The sequence below is a fragment of the Pieris brassicae genome, chromosome 8, assembly GCF_905147105.1.
Source record: "Pieris brassicae chromosome 8, ilPieBrab1.1, whole genome shotgun sequence".
Lineage (NCBI taxonomy): Eukaryota > Metazoa > Arthropoda > Insecta > Lepidoptera > Pieridae > Pieris > Pieris brassicae.
In genome coordinates this window covers 8,479,347-8,502,659 of record NC_059672.1, presented here as the reverse complement: position 1 = coordinate 8,502,659, position 23,313 = coordinate 8,479,347, and the positions used below count along the sequence as shown (strand labels likewise).

Here is a 23,313-nt window from a genome sequence, read left to right as displayed (position 1 = left end):
AGTGTTGTTACAGCATCCAAGCCTACTAAACTCATCTACGCGCTACACGCGCTGACAGCTACGTGTCGTAGGGCCAACGCTACGAACTTCACGAAATACGAAATTTGTATGGCTACGCAAATTACAACGAAGTGAAATAGCACTTAAAACTTACCACAGCGACGCAGATGTTATATCTGTAAAGAAAAAAGTGTTATTAATATTCCATGAAAACACTTGTGTTATAAATTATGTTTTTATGTTCCGCAACTTTTCCAAATGGATTTTATATACTCGCTTTGGACTAAATGTGAAAAATAGTTCATACTGAAATTCCGCAGTGCCCGAAAATACAAAACATCCATCCATCTGTAAGTAAACACTAACGAACTAAACCCCAGTTGGGTTAAAGCGAATTGAACTCTAATTGGCAGAGTAGTTATTATCTAATTCGCGTAATTACTTTTGAAGTCTGACGACTTGTCCTCAACTTAGCTCAATGAAATGGAGGAATACCTTTGAGAATTTATTTGTAACTCGTAACGGTAATTTTAAGTAATTAGATTTTTACGTTGTATAATATATAAAACTATGAATTGCCCTTAATATAATCAACTCATTTTGGAATATAAAGCATGGTAATTTAGGACTGTATTTACTCCACCTGTTCAAATATATCTGCTTTGCATTTTATTTGTATTTTAGCTTTACACTAACTTCAGGGGCACCGTATTGTGTTAGCTTTAAGCTATTAGCCGAGTGCCTATATTGACTTCCTGTCTCTGACGTAACTCAAATCACTCTGTTGCCAACTGAAACGCATACGTTGTCCATCCAACACAATTTCTTAGAACGGTCTAACTTATAAATGACGTGGTATATTGTAACATAAAATTTAAAAGGTTAAAATTGTGTTTAAAAATCGACTCTACCTCATTTAAGTTACGAAGTTTTGGGTAACCAAAGCTCAAGTTTAAAGTTGAAAAGGATTATAAAAAGTGTAATTGATTGAGAGAGATTACATTGAGATACCTACTTTCTAAAGAATATTTATACAATTTTCTTGTTTTGTAGTCTATAGAACAAGTGATTTGAACTTAATTTAACACAGATAATGTGTCTAATATTGAATATAATTATTACATTTATATAGCATTCAAATTCCTTTGTAGAAGCTATATTATAACATTACAACTGCAATAGTGACGCGGCGAAGCAACGCCATCTATCCAACACGAACTGAACTATTTCAAAATGTAATACAAAAAACTCACCGAAGAAATTTAAAATTCTTATGAATCACAGTGTTGGCACATATAGTCCACTGTTTATGTCACAATTTGAACAAAGGTACGATAATTATGGAACAGTTTACAGATGAAACGTGTTGTGAGTCCAAGGAACGCGAGGGGACTGCCGCGGCGCTGCGCCCTAAGCCTGCGCGAAGGCCTTACCCGGGCAAAGAATAAAAAACTTAGATATTCTGTGACGTAGGTATTAGATAACTTAGGGGTGCGTGGGCAAAGAAAATATACATTTATATATAGCCATTGCTAGCACAATGCGAGACTGGGCAACTTGAAATTAGTACTATGCAGATACGCAGTTGCACGTGGCAATCATATCATATTATTTTGAGAGTATAATCAATTTCTAGTAATGGTTAGTATATAGTAGTTAATATCGATGAAGGGCTCTTAAATCCTTGATTTAAAATATCTCTTAGTTTGCTTTAAAATGGCAATTCAGGAGCGTGCAACTTTGTTTTATAGGTTTAGAAGAAAATGTTTTCGTTAATATAATAGACGTTCAGATGTTTAAAAGATGTATTAATAAAACTTAGTAAAAGTAAAACCGTAGTAAGCAATATTTAGTAATATTATCGTAAAGTAATTGTACCGGCAGGAAGCCACACAAAACAAGCTATTTGTAGTCACTTGACACACTTCTATCCTCTATAGAGTTACGTGGAATAAAAAACCTCACATCTTATAAGTCATTAGAAATAAATTTGTTTTAACAATAGATTCTTGAAAAATGAGTTTGTTGCTCACACACGACGGCATGTCTAACGTGACCAGACATCCCGTTTTGAACGGGACTGTCCCTTTTTCCAATTACGAGACCCCGAAATGAACTGTGGGACGCAAAATTGTCCCGTTTTAAGAAACCGCGCGAAAATTTGAGCAGCAGAATATAAAAAAAACGTGCCGAGAGTTTCATTCTTATTTGAAATCATCACCAGGTATACTGAAACAAATTTGTTCTTCTGTCCAACTAACATTTTGGATTTTGTGATTCGTAAATTTTAAGCCGTTTAACTTTTTCTAAACAAATAACTTTAAAAAAGTGTTTTTTAAGTTATAAGTCCCGTTTGAGTCAAGTAATAAATGGTCACTTTAAGCATGTCACATGTCTTAAATCAGTTTCGCATCATGGATGGTATTTGTGGGAGTCAGGATTTGTTCAATTGTAAAAGTTGTTACATTGAAACCTAAATGCAATATATGCAGGAATAGCACGGCGTCAAATGGCACACGATACAGATAAGCCGAAGTTTCTTGCTTGCTCTATACTTGCAATATCAAGTGTTTTATTTCCGATGCATTGGGTTGGCGCTAAAATACGACTTAATTGCTTCCGTTCCTAGTATGGTAACAGAAATACTAGCCAACACCATTGCCTTTTAGTGTCGATGGAGCCATAGTTGAACGCTACAGTAAAGACAGAAAACTTTACTGTATAACCTACATATATATTTTTAATGAAGCTGTTCAATTTATGTTAAGATAAGCAGCAAAGTATCATTGTGTTGATAATTAGACTCGTAAGGTGAGATTATTTGCCAAAATCAGTAGAAAAAAATGTGATGTTCCTGCATTAATATAGATACTAGGTGGTCTCATATGTCTTAAATAGGTAAAACAGTGTGCTAATTCTGAATACACTGATATAAATAAATTAAATTATATACAGACGTTGTTATACCATGTAACAAAAAGTTTCAAAAAATCAGAAAAACAGAAATAAAGGTTTTGTTAAAAATAAATATAAATGTCATAATAATTGTTTATTAGTTTAAACTTTAAATAACATGGAAAGTAAATGTAAAGTAACTTAACTAAAATTAAATGCCTAGTTATAAAAAGAAAGTCATAATATGTTAGTGGTAAACTATTAGAGATTCTTTTACCTTATCTTTAATGCAGTCATTTTCTTTACTTGCTCAGAGTATTTACTGAGCATTAAAAACAAAGTCATTTGTTAATAGGCATGGTCACAGAATACCGACAGTACTCCTAAATATCTGGTTATGTATATTCATTTTAATGTACTTTGAAAAATGATCAAAACGATGAACACACATACAGATTTTTAACTCGATGTTGGTATCTAGTAATAATGCTAGCCTGTTCCTTTACGCCTTTACTTCTATAGATATTTTCTCATTAGCATTGATTTTTTTTAGATTTTTATGTGTTATTTTCAAATTTCTAAAATGTTCTATAGTATTCTTACAAAAGCTGCCAAAAACGAATACTGCAAAGCCAACAACCATTACCAAAAAGACAATAATGTATTGCTGGATCATATTTTGATAAGTCAAATCATCAATTATTTTTTGATATCTGTTCATAATAAGATAGTTTAATTCCTGGGTATGATTAAGTAATTCCATATAAGCTAAAGAGTCTGTATTCATTGAAGTAAGGGTCAGTTTAAGTATTTCTTCATCACAAGATGTCATATTTCCAATCATGTCCATTCCTGATGCCTGTTGAAGAAATATAAATTGGAAAATTATTTTTTTGTTTAATCATTCATATTGATAATTGATTATGGATCTAGAACAAAAATATAATATAATTCAATCGCAATTTAAACTATACTGTTAAATAAACACTATTATTATAAACAGTTACTCAAAACAGGTAGATAGATACTTCTATAACCACTTGAAATTAACCAAAAGTAATAAATTTATTATTATAGATTATAAATGTTATGTTTAATGGTTTTTTAGTCTAGATTATAAGTTAGTTAGATAGTTTTTTAGTCTATGTATTTTAATTATCTTTAAATATATGTTTTAATTCATTATTATTAAACCATACATCACAAGAGAGCAAAAATATGTCATGGTGTAAGTACCTAAATACTATTAATTTATATACTTAAGTGCAATTGCTTTATAATTAATATAACCTGCCAGAGATTATATATTAAAGCAGATTATACAATACAACCACTAAATATACATATGTATTTGTTTATTGTAATACTAATCCAATCCTCTACTAATACTAATCAAGTGAAATACTTGGAGCAGTGAGGTTGCCATATGAAGTCTGTGAAGTACCCAGGAGGCCTCTGTCCTACTGGAAAGAGCTAGGCTGGCTAAATTAGCCAGGGTTTTACTCACAATGGACTAAGTGAGGTAACTGAGTCCACCAACCTTAAACCTACTAATCCAGAAATCACACATGTAATGAAACAAAAATGTAATTTTGTTTTGTAACTAACACTTAATGTGGACATGAATCCAATATTTAAGATATAGCAAAGATAAATTACTACAAATAAGTCGTAACCTATTCCAACAATAATTTAACATAGAGGTTTAAGTAGTCATATTGACTCCCCTGGCATGTTATATTAAATTCTATTTCATCACTTTAAGGAGAGAAAAAAAATAACTCTTTTCGTCGGCATAACCGTTAACAAGTTTGTACAAGTATTTTATATATTACATACATAATTACGAATTAAACAAGTGAAACACCAATGTGCACATTAAGTACAATACTTTTATATATCTAATTAAACACTAGAGGCAAATGGCAGAAATTCTGAAAACATTGCTTTATATGCATGTGGATAGCTTGCTTCGAAGGCATTTCATAATGTTGTGTGCATATAATAAGCTCGACATCAATGTCGGTTAAAATGTTGGTCAATTTATAATCAAAATATACGAACCAGTAAAGCCAGAAGTTGTTGAAAGTCAAAGTTCGTTATTGTCGCACGATAAAATAAAACTTCCACCACAATTAATAATTAGAAATTATACAAATAGAAACGAGGAATATTTTTTTTACTACAGAACATTTCTTATTTTCTTCAGTCTTCACAAATTATACTTGACAACTGACAACTTAAATAGTGAAGGTACACATTATAAGGTGTTACAGATATGTAATACAATTTGCCCATTTAATAAAAAGTCTAGTCTGTAACTCTTATATACAAAGGTACTCTAGTCTGTGGCTTTCTGGCCTGGCTCTGGTCTTCGTAGCATGAGCCATGACGCCATTTTGTGATTTGTCACTCATTTTTGTTCCGGTGGTGAAAATTTAAAATTAGTTTACGAGCTTTGTATTTAACTGTGATAGTAGGTTTTTTGCTTTAAGGTGATTATTTATATTTAAGGTAAGTGCTATCCTTTTAATTACGTTAAAATGTGCCTAAATTGTTTCCTAAACTGTAAGAGAAAACTGACCCATCATGACGAACCTACGAAAATGGACGCTTCTGACTCATTTAGACAAATTATGTATGCGTTTCAGAATCTAAAATGCCGGGCGCCGGTACTTTCAAAATCTTCGTCGGGAATCTGTCCGATAAAACTACAGATGCCGATCTGAGACCGCTGTTCGAAAAATACGGTACGGTCGTAGAATGCGATATCGTCAGAAATTACGGTTTCGTACACATGGAAAACGAGCAAGTCGGCCGCGAAGCCATTCAAAACATTAACGGAGAACTAATTCACGGGCAAGCGATTAAAATAGAAGCGGCCAAGAGTCGGAAGGCACCGTCGACGCCGACAACTAAAATATTCGTCGGTAATCTCACGGACAAGACGCGCGCGCCCGAAGTCCGCGAGCTGTTTCAGAAGTTCGGCACGGTTGTCGAGTGCGATATCGTTCGTAACTACGGCTTCGTGCACTTGGACGCGTCGGGTGACGTGAACGAAGCCATCAAAGAGCTGAACGGCATGATGGTAGACGGGCAGCCCATGAAGGTGCAGCTATCAACGAGCCGTGTGCGTCAGCGCCCAGGCATGGGCGACCCTGAACAGTGCTACCGCTGCGGTCGCGGCGGACACTGGTCCAAGGAGTGCCCCAAGGCGCTGGGCCCCGACCGCAATGGTTTCCGCGATCGAGCATTCGGCCGCGATCCCTACCCTCCACCACCGCCGCCGCCGTTCCTTCGCGATCGCATGATGGGAGGATTTGGGGTAACGCGTTATTTACATTTCGGTACCGATTGTAGTCTCAGCGGGTTTCTATTATCGGGTATTCTCGGGTCGGTCTTCCTACTCGGCTCGTGATCTTAACTGATTGATATACAAATTGCAAAATTTAGTCTCCTCAATTATTTTAAGGCTTGTATTAAGATCACTTTATTTGTGATTGCTTTTAGAATGGTGCATTGTTTTAAAAGTAATAATTTTGGTTTTTCTTTTATACCAGGATCCTTATGATGGCTACTATGACAGAGCTAGATTTGACTCTCCAAGGGATCTGTTTGAGCGTCGTTACCCCGTTGGAAGTTCCAGGGGACTAGATATGGGTGCATCTCGTGCCAGAGGGGACTTTGTTTCACCACCCCTGCGACGTGAACCCATGCCACCTATGCCTAGTCTGCCACCAATGAGCAGAACAATGGGATCCATGAGATCATCATATGATACCATGTATAGCCGAAGAAGTCCGCCTAGAGGGCCTCAAATGTCCAGAGGGTAAGTTTTTATTACTTAATAAACACATACATACTAATGCTCAAAGTTACTTTGTGTATGAACCAATTTGTTTCAATAAATATTTACAAAGAATGCTCTGCTGTTGTGAACACATGCCCATATGTCACTTTTCACCTACAAATATTCAAGAGGTCATGTATAAAAAGATTTCAATAATTGAGTTTGATACAGAGTAAAGAGCCTACAAAAAGTGTGACAATAATTGTGATAGGGGCAAGCAGTCCAGCTGCCATTTTCTGCAATGAAGCAACATCTATTCATTAACACACTAAGCATTTTGCATTTTTATATTTTTTTGGCAGTTAAGCAACCTATATGTAACTAGCAAATAGAACATCTCCAGTACATTTGGCATTTGCCTTCAACCTCTTTGCTATTACCCTATGTTTGTCATACATGCATACCGCTATTGTGTAAAACATAGCCGTAGCATAGTTGGGTACCTTTGATGGTTATAGACAGTAGAAAGTACTTTAACCATGCAAGGTTTAACATATGATTTTTGAAACATTTGCTTTGTTTTATGTTTCATTATTTTAAAAACTGTTTTATTTATTGTTTATAAATTTTTAAATATTTGCTAATGAGATCTAATAATTATTAGAATATTGATAAGATACAACAGAAAAGTTTGTAAATTGGCAATATAAATTATTGGTCTTCGATTTATTCACTTGTAATGTGTTATATTAAATATTGTTTGATTCTTTCACTTGTTTCAAAAAGAAATTGACAAACTAGATTTGTCATTGTAAAATGTTAACATTGTGCATAATAGTGTAAAAAAATGAGTTTCGGTACTGATGTACACATTTTTTTTACAGATTATATGAAGATTTCAGCAGAGATACCTTTGATGATAGAAGGTAATCATTTTGTTTTATGTATTAATCAACTCTTTAAAATATGTATTACTTCAAGTAATATGTTTGTAACTTTTTTCTCATGTTGCCATCAACCTATCCAGTAACCTAGCTGACGTTAAACTAATAGACAAATTTTTGTAGCACAAGTCTCTTCATCAGAATGGTTAATAAAAATAAGTACACATACAGTATGTATGTATGATAGGCCACTGGTTTGGTACAGGTTGTGCAGCCCACTAGATAGTCAGCCTGCCTGCACAAGAACATTCTGAAGGCATCTTTTTTGTGGGCTATGTTAGATATATGATAAATTTTTCATGTATATCTGAATATTTATACTTACTTTACTTGCTACACTTGAGATTTTACTGGAACTTAGTTTTAAAATCACCTCTGTAATAATATTTTATGTTTTAGTCGGAAGTACAGTAATCCCGCCTATAACATTGCATACAAATTATTATAAATTTCCCAGTACATAAATATAACGTGACATCTCCAGCGTTAAACGGGGGACTGAAATCGCTTTACTATTGCTTTTTGAGAAAATAATTAAATTACATGATGAAATTGATAATAAATGTATTCTCAGGCCTGGGCTCAGAGGACCTTCGCCTTCGAGACGTTACGCGCCATACTGAGAGGAACCCAACATCGTAGTCCAATAGTTTTAATGTGACGACTTAATTATTAGATAATCTGATATGGACAATATATTGTTCTCAAAGCAAAATGGTGAGGACTGATTTGCAGATTTTTAAAGAGAGAGAGAGAATGAATGGAATGTATGCAATGCTAACAAATGTTTATAGGTTAATAAATATCATTTTAAGTACCTCTTTTTGTTTTCTTTTAGTTAAAAGTTTAGTAAACATGACCTCTCACTGAGTACTATTTTTTGTAATATGTAAAACAGGTCGTATCTATATTTTGTCATGTCGTTTATAAAAGATAATTAAATACCCTGACATTGCATTTTTTATAAAGTGCTTTCATAGACATCGTATTTAAGCATGGATATTTTCGATTCGGAACAGATGTTTTCATTCTGCTGAGTGAAATAATCTGCTTCTTTTTCGTTATTAAAAGTGAAATTAACTGTTTAATACTTTTGACGTTTTATCCAAAAATACTTTGCAACAAAATAGAACATTTAGTTGTATGGAAATAGTGGTGCTAGCTTTTGAACCAAAAGTTTCACAGAAGACCCATAGATGGCGTGACAATACGTCAGACGAAACTTAACAAAACTGAACATGTACAGATGTAGTATATAAACAACACATTTATGGAATTTTATAGCAAAGTAATTATGAGACCATACAATGCGCAGAGGCGATGAGAACTCTGAGAAACCGATGGTGGTCGGTAACACTGAAGTCAAAAGATCGCATTCCGCTTGCACCTCAATGTGGACCTAAAAATGAATTTCTTTAGGTGTCCAAATTTCTGTAGTGTTCACGTTGGATTTTTCTGTCTAACACATTAAGTTTGGCTTATTTTTATGATTTTTAAACGGTTTACTGACTGAACTCTGCATCGTCTAACATTGACAAAGAATAAGTTTTCATGTCTATCTAAGAAAATTCCGGAATAGGAGACAGCCTGCTTGCGTGGTTCGAGGCTGTTTACAAGATAGATCACACCAGGTGGTGTGTAAAGAAGATAGCGATCCAATACTATTATCAGAAGCCACTGCATAGGGCTCCGTGATTGATCGTTTGAACTACCTGACATATGTAAGCACTTTGCCTAATATCATCAAATTTTATAAAATATAGTGTAGACATAAGTTCCTAGATTTAATTATAGATTCTACACTAAATTGGAAACAGAACATCAACAAAATTATCAATTGTAAATATAAAACACTTAATAAAGCGTTGACGGAATCTATTATATCTTACGGTTTATCCAGCTATGGAAGAACCTTCAAAGCCAATCGAAAACTGTTTCGCTATACAACTTCAATCTTATAAGAAATAGTCTTATTAACCAAAGATATCAATACAATCGCAATTATTTGCGCTGTATATTCTGCGAATGTTATATTAAGAAAAACTTTACGTACAAAACACTGATGAATGCGAAAGTATTTCCTTCAAATGAGTGTTTTTACATACAGTGATAATCTAATGTATATCTCGTATCATAAATCAGATAGACTCTAAAAAACATCTATAATTATATGAACTTAATTATTCGACTAGCTTTATTAAGCAGGTTAATTATAAAGAGGTGTTGTATGAAATAAATCAGAAGTGTCTATATAATAAATTTTATTGTAACTTATCTAGCAACATGTATTTGATACTACACTAACACCTATATATACAAAACAATGTACATTAAATGCTTCGTCTGCCTCCGATTCGACCTTTGAAAGCGATCAAGTAATGTTACAGTGGAATGTTTGGAAGACAAGAAAACTTTTTAAACGATTCCAACTAAAGATGTTATATATTACATAGTTTTGAAAATCTTTTTTCCAAGGTCTAATCGAACGCGCGACGACCACAATACAAATTAATACTACTCGAAGGCATCCCAAAACTCATACAATATACGTCTCACACGCTCACGCCATTTTAGTCTTTCTCAAACACCTTTTAAGTACAATCCTTACAATTATCCGTCACTGACTTGAACACTTCCGATTTCCGATTCAATGTAATACGACACCGAGTTTAAAGTTATTGTCGAAATATCACAATCGTCTCGAAAGCGGGTCGAGGATTCGACGAGCTGACGTCCGCTCACCTGGCCGATGACAATCGACGCGCGGAGATTCCGGAGAGAGAGTGCAGAGCTCCGAGCCGCGGTCAGACGAGCTTGGCTGCCGGGTCGGAGTGGTACTTGGCCAGCGTCTTCTTGACGCGCAACGCCGTGAGCCGAACGGGCGGGTTGGCGTGCCAGCACTCGGACATAAGCGTGGTGAGCGTGGCCAGGGGCTCGGCGCCCATCCAACGCGCGGGCACTGGCGGCCTGACGCCTTTCTGGACCACGACCGCGTGCATGTCCTCGAACGAGGGGTCGGGCGGCACCCACTCGTGATAGGGCAGCGCGTAAGGCTCCACGTACTGCGCCTTGTCGCCCGTGGCGCAGCGCCGGCACATCTCCCACAGCACCAGCCCCAGCGAGTACATGTCGGCCATCTTGAAGGCTTCGAAGTTAGCCACGTCGAGCCTCTCGTCGAGCACCTCCGGTGGCATGTAACGCCTCGTGCCCACCCTCGTGTTCGGCGCGATGTCCACCTCGTGCCGCTCGGCCACGTACCGCACGGCCAGCCCAAAGTCTGCGATGGCGCACTGCCCGTTGCGCTTCACGAGGATGTTCTTACTCTTGATGTCGCGGTGGGCGATCGCCGGTTTTCCCTTGGTGCCGAAGATATCCATGTGCAGATGGGCGAGTCCACTGACGATGGAGTAGGCCATCGCCATGAGACCGGGCGGATCGAGCACCACCGCCTGGAGGTGGTCGTGCAGGGAGCCGTTCTCGTGGTAGTCGGTGATGAGCAGCATCTGCGTCCACGAGCCGGTGCCCTTGATGTCGGCGGCGATAAAACCGAGGATGTTCTCGTGCCTCATGAGCACGGTCTGGTAGATCTCGGTCTCGCGGAACCAGGAGGCCTCCTCGGTGGTGAAGAATACTTTGACGGCCACCTTCTCGCCTCGCCAACGCGCGAGCCACACTTCGCCGTAGCGGCCTTTGCCGATGGATTCCACCATTTGAATCTGCTTGGCCACGGTGCGCTGCACGAGCAGCGGCAGCCCAGACCCAGAACCGGATGAGGCGTCGACGAGGGGCGCGGGCGCAGGTGGAGAGGGAGGCCTCTTGCAGCCACCGCGGCGCTTGCGCAGCAGCAGCCAGAAGGCGGCAAGGAAGGCGACCAGGGCGACGCCGAGGGCGACAGCCACAAGGGCTACGGGCGGGCCGGCTTGCGTTGGCAGCAGGGCGGGCGTCTCGGGCACCGAGGGCGGCGGCTCTGCCAGTTGCGGCCTCAGGTGTCGGTTACAAAGGTCCTTTTCGCAGCATTCGATAACCTTGGGGTGCTGGTGTGGGACTTGCGAGCTTTTACACTGAAATAGATGCAAAAATCTCAGATTAATTTTGGTACTTTAGTAAAACATACAAATAATATACAATATAGTTCATATTTATAAGTAAGGTGAAAATGTTATATACGCCGCACAACAATTACCTGCATAAACCCTGACTCATCAGGTGGCAAACAGCCGGCGGTCCTCTCTAGCACGACGAGGCCTGCATCATCCAGCACTTCTTCTACGGCGACGAAACAGTACCCACCAGGTTGAGTGCTGCAAGTGCCGTTGGCGGCGCCGTCGGGGCAGGCGCTCGCGCCCGCGCACTCGCACACGATGCCCCGACCTGCAATACGACATTCAATAAATAAAATTGCACAAAAGCTTAACATACATTGAAACAATCTTAAATATGTTTCTCCTTGACAAACAGCATCAACAAAGTATAAATCAATATGACTGTACCAAAGTGCACGTAAGGCAGTAAACTCATTCAAGTCTCGTTTCATTATCGACATCTAACAGAACCTCAGCACGAACACTGCACACAATAAGAGCGCGGCCTGACCTATGCAAACTTGGAGTAATGCCACACGGGCGGAAGTGGAAACATATAAGACAAACAACGGGCCATTTCGTTCATTGTTATCGGACTATATTCCATAACTAATGTAATCGGTTTATCATTTAAATAGCTATTTTTAGATCGTATATCGAAATAAATAAAACATATTGATAAAGCAGTTACGATGAATTATAAAAAAATAGCATTATAAAGCTCTGTGAGAAATAATTGTCATTAGCGGGCATTACTTTCATATTGGATTTTATTAAGCTTATTAATGGCAACGGAAATCTTGGAATTAAGCTGGTCATAATGCCTTAATGCTCTTTATATAAAATTAACAGTTATATTTAACATAACAATGATCTGATATTATCACCAAAGCACTGCTTTACCTCTAACTAAATAGTCGAAATAAACACGATTGAGTTTAGAAAAATAGGCGCTTTCGCGTTTATTAATCTGTACAATAAAAAATCTGGTAATTCGTTTTTGAAAATACAACTAATACGCTCTTGTGCATTAAAAGATGAAAGTATATTTGAAAACAATCTTAGTTTATGAAACTACCATAATTAAAATGCGTCATACAAAATGATGAGAAAATTTATGAGAAACATAAGGATAACTATGACTAATTAATTATTTCAAAGGATTCAATAGAATTTAGAACTATTTCTTGATAATACGATAGCCTATTGCTGTAGATACAACTAATCCTAGGTAAGGTAGAAGTTTAAGCGTTACCAGGAAGCGAATGGAAATAGTAAGCCATGGACAGAGCTATTTCCAAAAGGAGGAAACCTTTACACGTGAAGGGGTTGAAAAAGATTATAAATTGTTCGTGCTTTTATTATTGCTAATTACATTGCATTAAAGAAGTGCAGGGTTCAGGGCATCAGAATAATTAGCACAGAGTGTAAAATAATATGCTGAATGGAAAGCTTTGGTGTGGAATGTGTAGGTTCGTTTAAAATGACGTAATTATTGGTTGCATTAATTATGAAAGCGGTATATAAGGTCACCGGCATTGCTTCAAGTAAAACACTCGTGTGTAAGATCTTAACATGTAGGACTAGCTAAGGCTCTTGTCTAGAACACACATGAAAAATCGAAGACTGGTGTCGAAGACATCCTAATCATTTTATAATAATAATGTCCAATGAAGTAGAAATGAATCTTGGGTGATTTAGGATTTCTTACAATTATATTGATACTTGATAGATTTCCGACAAACTCAACCTATCGTTACCATGTAAGCAATTACCAAGGTAGACATTATCGCTTCTTGATAAAATTTTCCACTACGTCCAAACCAAATGCTATTAAACGGATTTCATATCTCGTGTTATTCAATCAATTACCCTATTTACCGAATTATCATTACATTAATATTCTGATAATTGGATCTATGTATTGAATGTTTAGTACCCGTGATTGGAGAGTTGCACGAGAAAATCATACTATCTGAATGATTAACACAACCAGGTGAAGAATACCAATGCGAACGAATTCTCTAATACGACCGTTTAAGTGCTAAACCTCAAATTCTCTCGGGACACGTCAAGTGGAAGCAGTTTCATAATTTCTATTAATAACACACGTTCGAGACAGAATGAATAGGGCTCAGGTTTTTTGGCACGTTGTACAGGTACCCGAGGCCCTTCGAGTCCCGACCCATATAAGGGACCCACTTATGTCTTAAAAACAACAATAGACCAAATGGCAGGTAGGATTTGGAGAACATGTGTGATACTTGAATTTGCTAATTTGATCATAACTTAATTTTGTATCTGCAACATTATTATTCTGTTTATTACGTTTTAGCTATATTTAATTATTTACTGCAATTGAAAAACTTAGGTTTATTATTTCAATTTTAAGCTGCACAGAAACAACTAGCACAAAATATTGATTAATAAACCTTTTATACAAGAACATATCCAATTATAAATAGTCATTAGTAAGAAATGTTAGCAATGTAAAATAGAAGCAGGCTATTATAAGATATAAACTGTTTTAGTGCTAGTAAATAACTGATATCGGATGTAATGCGAGATACATCGTAAATGTTACAAATAAACTAGCCTTATGACGCGACTCCGTGATAAAACTGAATGAGGAATTGTCGTTACATCAATTCTTGGTCATTCGCGAGGACGTCAAGCATAAACTGAGCTTACTTACAAATCATAACCGACTACAAAGACAGGAAACGAACAACCACTCAACCATCCGATACACAGATCACAACACAAGCACGTAAAATATATCAACGAGACAATCTGAGATAAAATCACGTACTTAATCTCATGTCGGAGTAAACTCAAGAAGATCCAGGCGAAGCGTCCGCGCTATCATTTAAATTTAACTTGAGACAGCGCCGTCTGTCTCCGGCTATATTTTTATACGGCGTATAACTCACGACGTACGCAGTCTCAAATTGCTTTGCGTAAAAGTGACCGCGTGCGTCACTCGCAACGGATGCGGTGAGAATGAGTAGCGTAGACTAGAGCGCGCGATGCAGGCTGTCCTCCTCGGGCCTCAGTCGCCACGTATTTCCCCCCTCGCTTCCCTCTGCCCCGGTGCAGTATGCAACTACAGCCTCCACATGGCCGAAGCTGTGCCGGTCGGTACGCTAGCACGCGAAAGATTCATTGACTCGAGATAATAGCAACATTTTGTACACGTAAACATTAGAACGGGGCGTCCGGCCAAAATATAAATAATCAACTCTAATCAAAAGATGCCGCGCTACGAGTTTGTTTTGATGTTTGCTTATTTAGGCCAGTGCCAGAGAATATCAGTACAAATTAAAACAAAGCTTTGCAGTCAATCGTATTTAATAATGTTAAACAAAAGAATTCAAAATTATAAATAAGATTCAATGCAGTTTATGTCGAGCAAAATCGAATTAAAAAATTAAGAAAACAAAAAGCCCATATCCGAAACAAGGAAGATGATTTCATTAATTTATTTTCGTCACAATCGACAGTGAATGATTATTTCATAACACGAGTGGCTTTTGATGAAAAACAGTGTTCATTGTGAAATTATAAATGAATTGATAAGAGGCTCTTCGGTAACATTTCAATTTTAGGTTAATCATACTGATGTACTTCTATTAGATTAGTTATTCACTAATTAAGTTTGAAAACGTTAAAGTTAAATTCTTATTGCTCCAATGTCAATCTAATCATCCGGCCATTAGCGTTTCTTTTACTACTGAACCATTACTTTTATTACTTTCGTTTCGGGCTACGGAGCGCATCGTTTCGGCCACTATACAGACTTTGATGAACGAGTCAAAATCGTGATACTTCAAATATGTACTAGAATATATGTTTCAGCATTAATTCGTTACAAATGCATTCCAAGCATCTCCGCTTGGACTTTGTTATGACCACGTTTATGAGGTTAATTATAAACGTATGTGTCTGATGAGGTTCCAATTTATACATGATAAAAGCCCATTTATTTTCAATCTTTACAAATGTTTAGATTTATTTTTTCTTGACAGTCGATTACCTAACTTCCTCCAGTACCATTGATCGGAAATGCTTCACGGGTAAAGGCCTCCAGCTTTTTCCAAATTTCTGTTTACATGTTCGTATATAGACAAATGCACGCACAATCCTCGATCCACAATGCAATGCTAAAAAGCTTTACATGCAAAAAAAATAATTTCCTTATATAGGCCACTATGTAAACAAAACAATGTATTTTTTTTATTAGGCCTATTAAAGAGACACCTTTTAATGTAAAAATTACAATATATAAAAAATACTCTAAAATGTCCTTTCCAAAAGGTATGGTTTTCTCAAAAAAGGGGCAAGAAACTCCATACCTACTCTTTTAAAATAGTTTTTACATTATATTCTTTTAAATCTCTTGTTTTACTACAAATAATATTTCTAAGCCTACTCCTTGACCTAATTTTTTGAATATTATTTTCAGCATAGAATTTTGTATAGTATTTATAAGTAACCAAACATTTTAATTACGGTACTAGGAATATATATTAATAATGTGATCCGTTTAAGATCTGAATCACACTTAAGATTTATATTCAAACGGCCATGAATTGCTTTGGAGCCGAATTGGAGTGTTCCATCATTTAGGACAATGCACTAGTTCGGATCGAAAAATATTAAAATGTTGGCAAAGATTTTTCAAATACTAAATAAAGATTTTATATTTATTTCGTACTATTACTATTTAGAGAGCTTTAACGACTTACACCAGTGGATCGCCAATTCTTCTGAATCCAATCTGAATTGAAATAAAAAAACATTTAGAATTAAAGCATGATTGAGGGTGTGTTATGTAACCTGCGTTTAATCTGATACAGCCCAATCCTAGCCACAAAAAATGCGGGAATCCAGTTTAGAGGCGACGCGCCCGCGCCACACTGCCGCCGAATAAATTATACTGTGCATCAATAAGCCTCACCAACTTTTAAGAAAAAGCTTCAACTTAACAGGTTGTTACTTCTCGGATATTGAATTACACTTTGTACAATATAGATCAAACCTTAGGCTACTTGTGTGATACAAAAAAATACTTGGCGATTAAAAAGAGTGGCGGAGAGTTTATTGCCAGTTCTTCTCTTCCGTTCTACGCCCTTGATTTGAGAACTGACAGAAAATGTAAAATTAGAAGCATTTAATGTATATTTTTTTTTTTGATGTTCATAAGTGTACATTGTGATATGAATAAATATTTTTTTTACTTTTTGACTTTGACTACTTAAGTACCTCTCGTTACGTACGTACGATTATGATTCTAATTAAAATTCTTGCTGAACTGATTTGAAAGAAATAAGGATTTTTAAAAACCACTTTCATTCTTGTTGTTATTTGCTATTCGTGTTTAAAAGTGAAATGATGGATGCTTAAAAGATATTCATAACGTCTCACTTGCAACATGAGCACACCATCACAGCACTGCCAAATCAAGCATTACGTATTTACTATTTTTTTCCTTTAGTAAATCTCTTAATCCTTTTATATATTATGTATTGGCTGTGTTTTTTGTATTTAATATGTGTTAGCTGTGTAGGAATACGAAAAAAAAAGTGATGAATAATACGTCAAACTATCAATAAGTCTATTAATAAATTAACAGCATACACAAATCTGGATGTTCTGTCTCCAGTTACCGTTCGGCTGTTGTGTGTCGCGTACAGCATATACGCGCTTTTAATAAGTACATCGAAGTAGTTAAGAGTAGGTGACGTGAGCGCCTGCACTGACGAAGGGTCCGTTGAAATGACGATGGCATTTGCAAGAGTCACGACACCACAGATAACGGGAGCGTTATGTGCACACTGCTTCCTAATTAGTCTCAGCTAATTTGTTTACTGAATCTCATTCACAGTAACGGGTATAGTTTACCGTTTAACTCACTTTCACTAAGAGGCAGCACTATATTATTATAGATATTGTCATACTAAAGTGGTTGTAAATGTTACGCTTGGTATAATTAATAGAAAATATTAAGAATAATAATAAAACATTATTCAAGACAGAAATGTGGTTGTGACAAAATTGATCTAACCCTAGTCTAGACACTAGGGACACAACACCTCCGTGTTGTGGGTAACAAAAAAAATAATCCGTGGTACATGGTGCATGTTTAAAACATTATTTTTAATACGTGTATATGGATTGTGGATGGAAGTGTGTGCGTATAATACACAGAGATTGACTCATTTGAGAGTGTGGCTGAACGATGTTAAAAGCGTGCGCTGTCTGTGATAGTTTTTGGAACTTCAGAGTCTTGCCAAAATATGTATAGGCCACTGCAGAATCGAAATCCTATCGGCTAGCATATGTACACATACATGTTTATTGTGAGAATATATGTAAAAAAATAGAATCATACTTTTCTAACGAAAGTAAAAAAAATAGTATCGAGCAGACCTCGCCTTCAACATGACAAAATCACATCATTCCAATTTAACAGCTAAAATTGGTCAAACAATAAATTTTGCTTAAATCTCTAAAATACCATGTTAATGAGCGTTAACACCCCAAATTGTACAGTATCAGAGGGTATGCAACGTAGTGCTTAAATTTATTTTTATTTTAACTTTTTTATTTCTTGCACTGTAGACATGGATGGTATATTCTTCAGTTATTTTCCTTACTAGGGTTGCCTGGAAGAGATCGCTTGTTAGCGATATGGCCGCCCGTTTCATCCCTAATAATACGTTACTTGCTTTTATTTGTAATGTAACGAAATAAAAAAAATGAAAAACGTTCGATCTTTATATTACGTTAAACACAATATTTAACATTCACCTGAATTAGCATGTGCTACAGGAGAATCATACATCATCACCCAATAGTTTGATTTTATACCAACATATCCAAACTAGGTTTTGATTATAACAATCGTATTGTTTGTTCTAATCAACGATGCATGTGATCAATTGAACCGTTAAATTGGCAGAGACAGAACTTCAAGCCGTTTGTAAATGTTAGCTTTTTATTGTTTCCTACTGTCCTACTCCCCGGCAGCTTTCGCTCCGACAAGCAATTAAAATATGTAATGTGCGAGAAAGGAACGGCTACTGAACCGTGCAGACTTCAACCTATGTTAGATTATTTGTTTCTGTTTCATAATCAGATAGCGACGCCATTACTCTGCTGATAACGACCAATGATAACGTTTATCAACCTGAGACAAACATAGGAAACATTAACCTCTTTAACGCTTTAACGACTGTCTACGTGATGGAAGGGATTTTTAAGTCTCTTATAAATTCTTGTTTGTTTCCACAATTAAATTAATTTTACGATAATTAAATTAATTAGACATATTTGTAAAATCTATTTAAAAATTTGATTTCAAAGTATTTTTTAAAGGATATAAAAATATTTAAAACCACTTCGCGGTTAATATTTACGCTAATGCCACACACTTTAATAAAAATCTAGGACATATATTTTTTTTACATTATTTGCGAGTCTTTCAGTAAACACGATTATAATGATGACACAATTATATCTGTTATCAGATGTTTATGGTACACATCTAGAATTTCTTAAATTTTATACATTTAAGGCAGTTTTTGCCGCGCACCACCATTATGTGGCATCAGCTACGCACTGATATTTCCACTGGTATTTCCGAACCAATTCGACCAATATTTAAATGACACTCGCACGCCATATTGCATTGACAGTGTCAATGGGCGGTGGTATAACTTAACATCAGATAAACCTCCTGCCCGTTTAAATCTATGTATTTAAATAATCCAAAAGTCGTAAGCAATAACCGAATTTTAGTATCAATTTACGAAAGTACAACAAGTATTTCTCGCTTTATAATCGACATCTCATTCACAACACTACTGTACTTCGTTCAACGTACTTCGTTTGGAGTTCAACGAAATCTCGCAAGTGAAAATCAAATATTGACAAGTATACATTTATCCGCAACGGTTACTTTTCGTGAGAATTATTACAGTGTTATCGGTTAACCGTAGGTTACGCGGGAGAATTGATACCGTAATGTGCAAAGATTTCATTATTTATTTATGAAAGTAAATGTAAATTTACAATTAATTTAACTTTTTTTCTGACATAGGTATATGAACCTATATGAATAAAATTATTTTGAGTTTAAGTTTATTAAAGTTCACCACATCATATATAATGCTATATCTACAGTATATGTTACTTGACTCACATAATACACTTTCTTGAGTATAAGTTATAAATAATGTATTCTGAAATACATTACCAAACATAATAAAAATAATACCCGACCAATTTCAGATTTTACTAGTATTTTTTTGCGCTCAATAATCCGGATTACCAGATACGAGATTAACAACGCTTATTTATATTATAAGAGCGCAATATCGAAAAATAAACAAATTTAGGCTTTTTATAGACAAACATTATTATATATTAAACGGTCTGCCTCGGCTTCGCACAGACCTTTATAAATATTTAGGAGAGAATTAGGTTTTGTAAATGTGACAGATGTTTTGAAATCTGTCCAGTAATACGACAAATTATTCATCTTTATATTTGTACATATATAGAATCTACACTTTAACAAATCAGCAGTTTTTAAAAACACTTTTAACATTTATTGTCATTTACGTATTACCCAAAAACAAATTTCATTAATTAGCACTTATTGTAATTGCGACACAATTAAAATCCAGGTCAAGTCGCAAACAAATATTTTACGTAATGTTATCTCTCTGTTATCGTGTTATAGTGATTACACTATTATAAGTGCTAATTGATTCGATTCATAGAAATTATTAGATTCGATATCGGCTAACAGGTAGTGCATGACCTAGAGGTTCGCGGGGCGAAATTACATTTTCTTGAATAAAATAAGCTGTATACTGAATAACAAGAATCGTGACGAACGTCATAACGCTGAAGTCAGCAGAATATTCAATTACACATAATGTAACTGTTTAAAGGAAAACCCATTATTATTAAACATTACAACTTTATTATAATCCTATTTTCAACCATTACTCAAGCGTTTTAAGCTTCTTTCTTTTAAATTATTTATTATTACTGTTCCGTGTCTACTCATTGGCTTAAACACAATCAAATATTGATTACCCACTCTAAGATCTTAAATTCTCATTGCATGAATGAATAAATAAATTGCCATTCAGCGTTAAATCAGATTTAACATAATTTATAACATCCGCAATCTTGACCACCGCAACGTTCGCAGAAATATTCACTATTATTGCTCATACTGCTTAACAGGCATAACTGAGACAAAGCCGAAGTGGGTCTGGCATATTTTTATATAACAGGGGACAAACGGACAGGAGGCTCACCTGATGGTAATAGATACCGCCGCGCATAGACACGCACATTGCCAGAGGGCTTGCAAGTGCGTTGGCCTTTTAAGGATTGGTACGCTCGTTTCTTGAAGAAGTCTAACTTGAATTAGTTCGGATAAACATCGGATAAAGCTCCTCACTAGTTATTCTAAACGAAATGCGACGAGTGTATAAAGATTAGCTCAACTAAATGTCCGCCAAGGGCGCACGATAACCAGGATGTCACATTGTCATTGTAATGACCCAACCTATTGACAATATCGAGCCAATTTACCGCCACAGCATATAACGATGTATTCTATTTGCATTTTATTCAGAAGTATTCGTAATAATCTTAAATAAGGACAAATAGACGGAAACTCAATGGATGTAACCAACAGTTTAGATATATATTTATACCATTAAATATATAAAAAAGGACAATATACTTTTATAGGTTTACAAAAAATACTTTTAGCCTTGGAAAAAAACAGTGAAAATAAATTTTTCAAAATATCGCCGGTGCAGTATCGAATAAGACATTCATAAACAAGGTCAATCTTTTGAAATTATGGATTAATGTGAGTACCGTATAAGGATTATTTTTGTAAAAAAATAACATCAGTAACCACGGCAACAAACCAGAGCAGTAGCTGAGGTCGTAGGTTCGATCCCCGGCTGTCTACCAATGGACATTGTTTCTATTTGCGCATTTAACATTCGCACGAACGGTTAAGGAAAACATCGTGAGGAAACCGGCTTGCCTTAGACTCAAAAAAAGTCGACGGCATGTGTCAGGCACAGGAGGCTAATCACCTACTTGCCTATTATATTGACATATGAAACAGATACAAACATTTGAGGCCCAGAGCTCAATAGGTTGTAGCGCCACTGATTTTTTGTTTAACCACAACAGACACAACTAACATTAATCCACGCTGTATAAGAAAAAACGAAAACAGCAGTGCGTTTGAATTCAAGAGTCCTCCTGCAATAATTGTTACTTTGATACTTTTGTTTAAGGCAACTTGGTCAATCTTCCGTTCTACAAACGCCGTCGATTTATAGCTGTTGGACAACGTAGATGTTATTCTTAAACCTGAGAGCATGTTAAAAAATACTAGAAATAAAGAAATATCTACATAGCTACTTCTATTATAACCTTATGGCAATATTATATTGCTGTTAAAAAATCATATCCTTTTTGTAATTTCTCCGACACTAAAACAGAGTCAACACAGAATACATTGTATTCCTGAAAATTTAAAAGTAACTGCGCAATAACGGTATCCATATCTGAAAATCGATAATCTTAATGAGAGGGGCGCGGTCACATTCGGTAACGTCCCTTATCTGATAAGATATTGCTACCTGTCATACACTGAGATGTTGATATCATATTTCCATAAATATGAAAATGCATCTTGACAATATTTTGGTGTTATTTATTATTGGAACACAAAATTAGTTTCAAAAAGACGGTAACATCGGCAACAATTACCACCTACCTTCAGAATGAAAAGTTTCTAATCAACTGATATACAGTAAGTTTTTCTACGTTGGATGCACTCTCTTATTTGTTAATTAGGTTTATAAAATAATTTGTATTAGTCAAGCGACAAATTATGTAAATTAAACTATAACACCAAATACTAATATCTATAAAATTTATCCACGTCTTCCTAAATAATGTCCATACGCCCAATACGATTTTCCTCAAGTTGGTAGGCGTGAGAGGCTGTTTGAAAAGTGGTTAGGCGTCAGGCAGTGTCAAGTGGGACGTAAGTAGTTGGAGAGTTGTGATACAATGCCCGTGGGCGACATGAAGCTGTTTCATACACAAGTCCATATATTACAATAGCATTTACGCGTAACTTGTTGCTATGGATTAGTTAATGCCTTAAGTGTTGTAATAAGACCTTTTTTTTAGTAACCAAAGTCTTCGGGGATATGTGGTACTCGACTCAAAGCATACTATCTACTCAGAGTACCAGATAAGCCACTGAAATACCGCATAAGGACTCCCAGGGTCTCTTTCGTATTCTACGGGGCAAAATGTAGTTAAGATTTACCTTAACCATTTTTTGAGTTCTATGCTTGTCAAGGGGAGTGCTAAAAGTATCTCCTTTTAATTGACACTATAACACGATCGCTATCCGCAGTACACTGGGGTCAATTCTGTAGAACTAGAATGTGAAATAGTCTATTTACTACATCACTAAAATATCTATTCGATGGCGTTGCAACCCTTAAACACACATTTTTGGTGAAGATATCAA

The 23,313-nt window shown here is 36.0% G+C and overlaps 3 protein-coding genes and 1 non-coding gene across 14 annotated transcripts in view; 1 reads left to right on the top strand and 3 right to left on the bottom strand.

The window, feature by feature from the left end:
- LOC123713134 (stress-activated protein kinase JNK) overlaps window positions 1-5,241 on the bottom strand; it is a 74,258-nt gene extending 69,017 nt beyond the window's left edge. For 4 of the 8 annotated variants that reach the window (XM_045666654.1, XM_045666659.1, XM_045666655.1 and 1 more), the window contains exons 1-2: window positions 4,960-5,241; window positions 155-176 (exon numbers count right to left, since the gene is read on the bottom strand). The gene's annotated coding sequence lies outside the window, so the exon portion shown is untranslated. Of the gene's footprint in view, window positions 1-154; window positions 177-1,253; window positions 1,390-4,959 lie in introns of those variants that run through there. The other 4 variants (XM_045666656.1, XM_045666661.1, XM_045666657.1 and 1 more) reach the window with 1 other exon arrangement.
- Window positions 5,242-5,272: 31 nt separating this feature from the next.
- On the top strand, window positions 5,273-8,446 carry LOC123713136 (RNA-binding protein lark). Its single transcript, XM_045666663.1, has 5 exons — window positions 5,273-5,409; window positions 5,547-6,220; window positions 6,456-6,724; window positions 7,570-7,611; window positions 8,204-8,446. Exons 2-5 carry the CDS (start codon window positions 5,555-5,557, stop codon window positions 8,250-8,252), a joined length of 1,026 nt encoding a protein of 341 aa, XP_045522619.1. The 5' UTR covers window positions 5,273-5,409; window positions 5,547-5,554; the 3' UTR covers window positions 8,253-8,446.
- A 1,427-nt stretch (window positions 8,447-9,873) lies between these two features.
- LOC123713133 (bone morphogenetic protein receptor type-1B) overlaps window positions 9,874-23,313 on the bottom strand; it is a 94,868-nt gene continuing 81,428 nt past the window's right edge. The window contains exons 1-3 of one of the 4 annotated variants that reach the window (XM_045666650.1): window positions 14,524-14,726; window positions 11,813-12,000; window positions 9,874-11,690 (exon numbers count right to left, since the gene is read on the bottom strand). In XM_045666650.1, the coding sequence (XP_045522606.1) occupies window positions 10,434-11,690; window positions 11,813-12,000; window positions 14,524-14,533 (1,455 nt within the window). In that variant the 5' untranslated portion in view covers window positions 14,534-14,726 and the 3' untranslated portion in view covers window positions 9,874-10,433. Of the gene's footprint in view, window positions 11,691-11,812; window positions 12,001-12,119; window positions 14,122-14,406; window positions 14,727-23,313 lie in introns of those variants that run through there. The other 3 variants (XM_045666651.1, XM_045666649.1, XM_045666652.1) reach the window with 3 other exon arrangements.
- On the bottom strand, window positions 23,085-23,173 carry LOC123713877. The gene has a single exon (XR_006754242.1). It is a non-coding gene; the product is annotated as a U6atac minor spliceosomal RNA (small nuclear RNA).

Bases quoted from the DNA above. Each gene is read 5' to 3' on its own strand.
- LOC123713136 (XM_045666663.1), top strand. From the start codon at position 5,555: ATGCCGGGCGCCGGTACTTTCAAAATCTTCGTCGGGAATCTGTCCGAT. The intron at 6,221-6,455 runs GTAACGCGTTAT...CTTTTATACCAG, and splicing joins GCATGATGGGAGGATTTGGG to GATCCTTATGATGGCTACTA. The intron at 7,612-8,203 runs GTAATCATTTTG...ATGTATTCTCAG, and splicing joins GATACCTTTGATGATAGAAG to GCCTGGGCTCAGAGGACCTT.